At 39.3% G+C, this 9345-nt stretch overlaps 1 protein-coding gene across 2 annotated transcripts in view; it reads left to right on the top strand.

The window, feature by feature from the left end:
- Positions 1-12: 12 nt before the first annotated feature.
- Positions 13-9345, top strand: part of MTREX (Mtr4 exosome RNA helicase) — a 46826-nt gene continuing 37493 nt past the window's right edge. The window contains exons 1-9 of one of the 2 annotated variants that reach the window (XM_080362826.1): positions 13-343; positions 729-860; positions 2082-2148; positions 4503-4565; positions 5126-5238; positions 6007-6181; positions 7188-7278; positions 7638-7762; positions 8923-9021. In XM_080362826.1, the coding sequence (XP_080218952.1) occupies positions 228-343; positions 729-860; positions 2082-2148; positions 4503-4565; positions 5126-5238; positions 6007-6181; positions 7188-7278; positions 7638-7762; positions 8923-9021 (981 nt within the window). In that variant the 5' untranslated portion in view covers positions 13-227. The remainder of the gene's footprint in view (positions 344-728; positions 861-2081; positions 2149-4502; positions 4566-5125; positions 5239-6006; positions 6182-7187; positions 7279-7637; positions 7763-8922; positions 9022-9345) is intronic. The other variant, XM_080362825.1, reaches the window with a different exon arrangement.

The raw sequence follows: 9345 nt of genomic DNA, 5'->3' as shown, positions 1-9345 counted from the left end.
CGGCCGCAGGGAGCTGTGGGAAGGACGGGCCTGCGGGCCGTTGCGCTGCCGGGGAGGCTGAGGGTGCCCCGGTGCCGGCGGGCGGGGTCGGGCCGCGTGTGCGGATCCCGGGTGCGGCGGGGGGGCTCTGCTTCCCCTCGGAGCGCAGCGCGGCGGTTGGCGCAGACAAGATCCGGGCGGAAGCGGGAGTCTGTCCCGCGCGAGGCATTGTGGGACCGGCCGGCAAGATGGCGGACGCGTTCGGAGACGAGCTGTTCAGCGTGTTTGAGGAGGACTCGGCTGCCGCCGCCTCCGGCGCCAAGAAGAGTAAAGCGGCCGCCACCGAGGGCGCCCGGAGACCCGGGTGAGGGTGCAGCGGGGCCGGGGCTGCCGTGCGGCTGAGACTTGGGCCGCGTTGCGGGCCGAGTTCCTGCTGGCTTGTCTGAGCTGCTGATCCTTCTCGGGACCGGGGTGTCTGTGCAACCTGAAGGGACGCGCTGTCTTGCGATCCCTGGCCCCGGAGCTGGAGCCAGCCTGGGTGCAGTGGGTCCTTGGGGGGCGCCAGTGCGTGGGGGCAGACTCACCCGGGACGTGGTTTGGAAACCCACCTCCGTTTTCATGGTGGAGTTCCCTGGGTTGTGCCTTGAATGCAGTGTGGTCACTGCTGCCTGGAGGACACCTCATTTATTTTCTGAAAATATGTGGATAAAAGAAGCAAACTTAAAACTTACTATCTATTTATGGTACAGAAAACGATCAGAGGAAAAATCTACAGTAGCTGTGACAGGAAAGACCAAAAGGGAAGCTGAAGTCGAAAGTGCTGAAGATGCCGTTTTGGGAAAGAAGCCAAAATTGGAAGACATTGTATCAGAAGATGCTAAGTAAGTGCCCAGCTTACTATGTAGGGAAACCATAGCAAGACATACTAGTTACCTATATGCCAGTTGTGAATAGTCGATGTAAGTAGCATTGCAGTGTTTCCCTATAGAGATGAATTTGCGTGTGAATTTGATTTTCCGTTATCCGTATAAATGAGGATGTGCTGGTAGTACAGCTTCAGCAGTGACGAGCACTGGATATGTTTGAGGTAATATTGTGGGCAGATAGGCAACTGCAGTATGAAATACGTATTTGTGGTTGTTGCGTGTGGATCAGTGGTTCTTGGTCAAAACCATTGTGTTGATTTCAGGCACATCAAGAGGTAAGCAGTGAGGCACATGAGAGTAGACAGGCTTTGTGTGTACCACTTCACTGAAAAACATAATTGGCTTGGAATACAGCAATAAGTATTTGACCAAGAAGACAGAAATGAGGCTCTTAAGGCATGTAAAATGATAACTGCAGCAAATATTCAGAATCTTAACTACAGACATGCTTTTAAATTTGAGCACAAATTACAGGTATGTGATATGGAAAAGAGATTATACTTGGATCGTTGACAGCTGAGGAGGTAAGGCAGCTGAAGGGAAACAAGAATGCCATTTCCGTGCTTTAGGATCTGCATGTGTCTCCTTTACTTTCCAGAACTTCATGACAGCTGATATGAGGAGTTTTGAAAACAGATTGAAGTGACGGTGCAGGCACTTTTTCTCCTTAGTGTATCTTAAGAGATTCTTGGGAACTTAAGCTTATGTTAGTTCAGAAAATGATTAGGAGGGTTCATGGAATAAAAATTAGTCCACAGCTGCTAAAAGCAGGTGCATACCTCATAGATGTAGAAAACTCTGCTGTTGTTCAGTGTCATGACTAGTAACAGGAATACAAGTCTTGAATTTTGTTTTGTTGTGTCTTGAAAAGAAGTCCCTATTTAATTAGAAAACTTGAATGTGGACAAATGTGATCTAGGTACTGTTTTGTGATGCAAGTTTTTAATGTCTTACAAATCACAAAGCAGTAGCTAAAATAGGTTTGTACAGTAGGAAACTTTTAACACAGATGTTCTCAGTCCTGATAGTAGTCTCTGTCAACTGTCCATTTCAAGTTTGTGCACCGTTTTTTTAGTGCTGCAGTAAAAGTAGAGGTGAAGTTCAGCATTTCCGCATTTATAAAGAAAACAGGATTTTAAAATACCTTTCTGGCTATCCTAACTTGCATGTTTTTAGTCTGACAGACCTGATGCCTCAAGTAAAGGTGCAAGCTGTGGAAACTGTTGAAGGTTGTACACATGAGGTGAGTGCAGTGAAAATGCATACGACAAGTACAGGCTTGTTTAATAGAATTACATGCATTACTGCCAGTTTAATAATATAGTTTATAGTGCTTGTATTAACTATATCATAGAATCATTTAGGTTGGAAAAAACCTGTAAGATCACTGAGTCCAACCATAAACTCAACACTGCTAAATCCACCACTAAAACATTTCCCTAAGCACCACACCTACATGTTTTTTAAACACCTCCAGGGATGATGACCCCACCACTTCCCTGGGCAGCCTGTTCCAATGCCTGACAACCCTTTCTGTGAAGAATTTTTTCTTAGTATCTGATGTAAACCTCCCCTGGCACAACTTGAGGCCATTTTCTCTCATTCTATCACTTGCTACTTGGGATAAGAGACCAACACCCTCCATGCTATAACCTCCCTTCAGGTAGTTGTAGACAGTGATAAGGTCTCCCGTCAACCTCCTTTTCTCCAGGCTAAACAACCCCAGTTCCCTCAGCTGCTCCTCATCACACTTGTGCTCCAGACACTCCACCAGCCTCGTTGCCCACTTCTGAACTCTCTCCAGCACCTCAGTGTCTTTCTTGTAATGATCACAATATCATAGATACATAGAATGTCTTGAGTTGGAAGGGACCCACAAGAATCAAGTCCAACTCCTGTCCCTGCATACGACAACCCCCAAAACTCACAGCATGTGTCTGAAGGCATCGTCCAGTTGCTTCTTGAATATTGTCAAGTATGGGGCCATGTCTCCCTGTCTGGGGAGGTGTTCTAGTGCTCCACCACCCAAGGTGCCCTCACTAGCACTGAGTACAGTGGTATAATCACTTTTGTAGTCCTGTTGACCACACTATTCCTGATACAAGCCAGGATGCTGTTGGCCTTTTTGGCCACCTGGGCACACACTGGCTCATGTTCAGCCGCTGTCAGTTAACACCCCCAGATCCCTCTCTGCCAGGCAGCTTTCCAGCCACTCTTCCCTGAGCCTGTAGCACTGCCTGGGGTTGTTGTGGCCCAAGTGCAGGACGCGGCACTTGGCCTTGTTGAACCTCATACAACTGGCCTCGGCCCATCTGTCCAGCCCATCCAGTTCCTCTGTAGAGCGTTCCTACATCCAGCAGATACGTTATTTTATACTGTATTTAATATAGAATGGACTTGTTTGAGGTTTGAGGTCTGTGCCTGGCATTGAGCATTCACAGAATGCACTTGGAAAATTAGTGAGATATCTTACCAGAAGCTGTTGGAACAATCCTTGCAATAAAATGAGTGATTGTGTAAGACTCAATGTTGTATAGACTTCTGTGTTTAAAAGGTACCGAGCATATTCTGAGTACTGTTGTTGAGGTGGAAAACCTATTAGTTGTTAAAATAGACGCGTGTTCATTGTGCAATCTAAGTGTGCAGCATGACATTGAAATATTTTGCTATTCTGGTTCAAGAATGATAGGCTTCCTTGTGAAACTGCCTACTGTTGAAAATTACATTTCAGTAAAAAGAGAGAAATTTTTTTTTAATATAAAAGTGAAATAATGAAAACTGTCCCATTTTCAAATCATGTTAATATACGTAAATACGATTTGAAAAATGAAAAATCAGAAGTATTAATGCGATTTGAAAAAAAATCTTCGTTCATCCAAAGGTAATTGTCACAAACAGTTTCTGTAGGATTAAATACATACATTTTAACTTCCTTATAGCTTTGTGCTCCTTTTCTGTGCTGTCTTCCAGAACTAACTCAAGTGATTTAGGATCACATTCAAGGACCCTGTATGATTAGACCTTTGTAATGAACTGTGTATACAGTTGACAATACAGATTTTAAAGCCTATGAATCTATATAGTCTTTGTTACCGTGAGATGGGGTTTACCATTCACTTAGTAACTGGAGGGAGCTTAAATAGAGGGAGTTTAAATATTCAGTATGGATGAATACTAGATATTGGCCAGGAACAAGAACTTTGCCTGTATAGATACATTGTTCTTGGAAAGGGAGTGTTACCAATGTTAACTGAGTAATTGCTTCTAATGTCCATTGGCCAGAAACCATGGCTGTCTTGGCCTGAAGAACTAATGTTCCATGGCAAGAATATCAGTATTTCTCACAAGGCAGTAGGAAGTGTTGGAGAAGTGAGAGAAGGAGTATTGTTGTGAGCAAGAGGATAGAGTTATTGGTGGGAAAAGCTCATGAGAAGAAGGAAGGAAGCCTTGAGATATGAGCTCATAGAAACAGGAAATTAGAAATTCAAATCAGTTTTCATGCACTTTACATCTCCTCCCCAGGTCTTCATAGCTTGCCATGTTAAAATGGACACTAGAGAATTTTGCAACTGTTTTTATTTAAATTGTATTTTATAGGTTGCACTTCCAGCAGACGAAGAGTTCACGGGTCTGAAGCCAAGAACTGGAAAAGCTGCAAAAGTATGTGACAGATTGCATTTATTTTTCTTTTTGTGTACGCTTTAGGCAGTAGCCAAGGGTAGAGGGAAGAAACATGTATTTTGTCAGTAAGGCTTGGAAAAGAGTATCTTGAAATGATATCCAGTCATAAGTAAGATTGTGTTTCTTTAAATTAAATTTGGTAGAATAAAATTCTGTGGTAGAATAGAGTGGATAGCCGGTTGTGATTTCAATACTGTTCTACAACATCAGGCAGTGGCTTCAGCTATATGGTGTAGTTTTCTCTAATTTACTAATTTAGGAAGAGGAAATTTAGTTCATCAAGGCAAGCTTTTAATTTGATATGACAAGAAGACATAAGCAAAGATCTTAGTTATGATATTAGATAAAAATCTTTAAATACAAAGTAATTGCAAAATATGGGGTTAAAATTGTTTGAAGTTACAAATATCTACAAGATTTCATTTCTGCCTGTAATTTGCATGCTAGATCAGTCCCAAAATTAATTACATGTAAGTAACAATCTGTGTTAAAAATAAGTAATGTTTTTGCTTTCTTTCTTTTTTTTTTTTTTTTTTTAGGAATATCCATTTATTCTTGATGCATTTCAGAGAGAAGCTATTCTTTGTGTAGATAATAACCAGTCTGTGTTAGTGTCAGCTCATACCTCAGCTGGTAAAACTGTTTGTGCAGAGTAAGTTATTCTCTGACCTGCTCTAATAGGGGAGTGGTGTGGTATTTGTTGTGTTGTTTTGTTGAACCATTTGTAGCTGTTGTGTCTCTGTTTCTTGATTGAAACTTTGGACCATCATCAGTGTTAAAATTGAATTGACTTCTGTAATTGAATTACTTCTGTAATCTTGTTTAGTGGGTGCATTTTATTTTTAAACAATCTGGTTTTCTTGAGATGTTTTGTATAGAAAAAAGTTTCTGCATTTACATGAGTTTAGAAAAAAAAACCCTTTGTTTGCTAGACCCTGTCTATGGCTAATAAGGAGCTACTTCTGTGTTTGTTTTGTCCGAAGCACTGGTTTGATTTAATTTGCAATTTGGTGTTTATCTGACAAGAAGTGTTTAAAAGATAGTGCATGTTTTTTGTCAGAGTTTGATCTGCTGGTGGAATGGCTTTGCTGACATGAGGTGAGAAGTGAGATGTACATGTAGATAAATTAGAGCATGGGTTCAAATAATAAGTTTATCATGGGATGCTGACAATTGGATTTTTGGCTTAAACTAGAAAAAAAATATCTGTTAGCTTCTTGTCAGTGATTTGTTGCTCTCCAAAGAGGCATGCGTAGATAAGATTGCACTGAGCTTAATAATCTAGATATTAAATACTTCATATAATTCTCTTTGTGTTCTGAATTGTATATTTTATTTTTTTTAAGCAGAAGATTAGAGGAAAGTAATATGCTCTCACTGTCTACCTGACAACTTTTATATGTACGATGTTTTAATACAGGTATGCAATTGCCCTGGCTTTGAGGGAGAAGCAGCGTGTGATATTTACAAGTCCAATTAAAGCTTTGAGTAATCAGAAGTACCGTGAGATGTATGAAGAATTTCAAGATGTTGGTTTGATGACTGGGGATGTCACCATTAATCCTACCGCTTCTTGTCTGGTAATGACAACTGAGGTAAGATCAGACAGTAATTCTTGATCTCTCTGTGTTTTCTTGTACCTTTATTTGACTGAACAGGTCCGATACTAAAAAATTAAAGTTATCACAATGAGCCCAATTAGGGTAGAAAATACTTTAACGTTCAGTATGTCTCTGTTTAAGATTTTAACTTTTGGTTGTTGAAAAAGTTAAGTAGATCTGTGTAAATTCATGCTTTTGGACTGTGACGCAGGAGCTTTCATTCTCACATGGAGAAAGGCAGAACTTAATTTCCTGAGTGCTTGAGACATTGAGTTCTCTTTGAGTAGATGTAAAATGCCGCAAATCAGTCAGACTTACTGCATTGTGTAGGGTCAGTATTTAGTTCTAAGGAACAAAATAGGGAGAAGAAAATCTGTGAGTGGTAGTTGAATGGTTCATGCTAGATGCTAGTAGTCCAGCAACATACAGATTTTCACCTTTGGTAACAAAGTACTGTTGGCACAGTTTTGCCATATTTCAGTTGTAGAAATTTGTCCAACCATGAGTTGGAATTTTCCTGTTTCTGTCTATAACCTTAAAGGAGTTAAGAGTCTTATGGACAAAACTCTAGTAGGAAAAGGTTGTGGTAGAGAGAGACAGGATGACTCGATTTCTGACAAAAGATTTCTTCTTCGTTATGGAGACGTTATCTATTAGGATGAGGGAAGAAGGTGGCTTGGCAGGAGTAGATCTGTAGGCCTGTTACAAGTATACTGCCACGCAGAGGCTGAGAGAAAATTAATGTTTTTTTGTTTCATGTTCCTTTGGTGTTCTTGAAGGGAAGCAAGTCCATCTCGTATCACGAGATTTGTTAGATTGGAATCAACTTGTAAAGTGTTCTCACAGCTGATCTTTAAATACTCTTAAATTTTGTGCAAAATAAAATTTGATATTGCCATGTAAATGTGAACCAAAGATTCTGGCAGTTTCTTACTGATATCTCTGTAATATTTGACTGTTATTTCATGTGACGGATCTCATTTTTTTTTTCCTTTTCTAGATTTTGAGAAGTATGCTCTACAGAGGTTCTGAGGTTATGCGAGAAGTCGCATGGGTTATTTTTGATGAAATCCACTACATGAGAGATTCAGGTATCCTGTATCTACAATTTTTATTTTCAAGAAATATTTTTTCCTTTTCCCAAAAACAAATTGTCTTTTGAAGAATAAAGTCTTTACTCTCTCTTAAAATCAGTCATATTTGTGCATAAATCATTCAGAATTTGTTTTCTACTGAATGTACATAAGATACTGTGTGTTGCCTGCATTTTCTTTGCCAAGGCAAAACCCACTTTGAGGGCTTTGGTATGTTTGATATACCCCATTTGCGGATCGAAGGCATTTGTTAGTTTTTGTTTTATTCTGTCTTTAAGCTTCCTGTTCTTTGGCTTAAGAGCTGAAAACCAGGCTTTAATCACATGAATTTCTCATGTTGTTTTTTCCATTTTCAGAACGTGGTGTGGTTTGGGAAGAAACAATTATTTTGCTCCCCGACAATGTTCATTATGTGTTCCTTTCTGCAACTATTCCAAATGCACGTCAGTTTGCTGAATGGATCTGCCATCTTCACAAACAGGTAATGTTTCTGATGTGGTATACCTCCATCCTTGTTGTCTTGTGGCATAATACTGCCTCTGGTTGATGAGAACTGAGTGTCTCTTTGGTCACTGTATTTCTTATAAATGATGGTATGGATCACTCCTGGCTTTTCTTGTTGTACTCCTAGCTTTTGCAGCTATACTGGCTGTTGCTTCTGCACAGCAACATTAAAACTGTTTGAAGTTTATTTTCCACTCTTGACACTAGCTTGATTTCAACAAATATTCTAAATTATGAAGCATAGTGAGCATACTATGGTTTTCAGGAGACTGGAGGATCTATTTGAAAAAGCAAAAAAGGCCATGCAGAAATCAGAAGTAAATCACAAATCTGTAGGAAATAACTATATGTATATACAAACAAAGTGAGAAAAGAAGAATATAAGAAATCTATCCTGTCCCATAACCATTGGGTTAATTTTACTCTGTTTTTTAAGAGGTGCTTTTGCAAAAAATATTATGGTAATTAGAATTGGGAACTTAATATCCATAAGGGGTTGGTATGATTTTTAAAATACCCCAGAAACTGATTCTTACGTTGTTTGTGATGAAGGGAGCTTGATATAAGAGAAATCTCTCTAAGCTTGGCACAAAACCTTGACTTTATTTTGCATAACAGTAGACACTGATGTTTTTTTAAACCAGATTTATCTAATATTTAATGTTGTAAAGGAAGTATTTATCTTTTTTCTACCAGGCTTTTGCCATGCATTAAAACCATAAATGTTTTTAACAGTTAACTGTGTACCTTTTTTAGGAGGGTTGAGAAACACTGAATTTTTTTTGATGAAAGATAAATTAACATTTTTTCCTTTGGATTTAAAAGGTGTTAAGATTTGGAGTCTGTGTAATAATACAGAAGGAAATATTACCTGTTGTCCTGGTGTTCATGAGAAAGAATTTTTGTAGCCAACTTGTGTTCCTCTAAAGGATTTGCAAACTTCCATTTTTCTTAAGCAACATCAGTACAAAATCCATATTCAGAAAATAAGATTTGTTGTCTTAGTTTCTGTATACTTTCTGGCTTTTAGGAAGATGTGTTTTAATAGTAACATGTTGGATTTTCCTTCAGGCAAATGTTTTTACAATGCAATTAGAAACATTTAATGTTTATGTGTATGCTGTTCTTTCTTTATAGCCTTGCCATGTGATTTACACTGACTATCGACCCACACCACTGCAGCATTATATATTCCCAGCAGGAGGAGATGGACTGCATCTAGTTGTTGATGAAAATGTAAGCAACATTACATTTTTTTGAAAGATCTTTTTCCTTGCATGTCAGTCATGAGGTTGATCTCTTGCAAAATTTGGATTTGCTATACAAAGGATGTTGGTGTTAAAATGAAGTACAAACGAGTAACAGTGATCTCTGAATTGGTGATAGATTTTCTGAGTCTTATAGAAGAGATTGGTTTTGTTATCGGAAGTCATGTAGTCAGCTGAGTAATACTTTGCTGGGATGTCTTAAGTTCCCTCATCCTTGCTTTTTTTTTTTCAAAGTGCATGCTGTTTTTTGTAAGTCTGCAAAGTAGATGATGTTTCGCATACTGTTTCTCAC

The sequence above is a fragment of the Nesoenas mayeri genome (assembly GCF_963082525.1).
Source record: "Nesoenas mayeri genome assembly, chromosome: Z".
Classification (NCBI taxonomy): domain Eukaryota; kingdom Metazoa; phylum Chordata; class Aves; order Columbiformes; family Columbidae; genus Nesoenas; species Nesoenas mayeri.
This window is presented reverse-complemented; position numbering and strand designations above follow the sequence as displayed.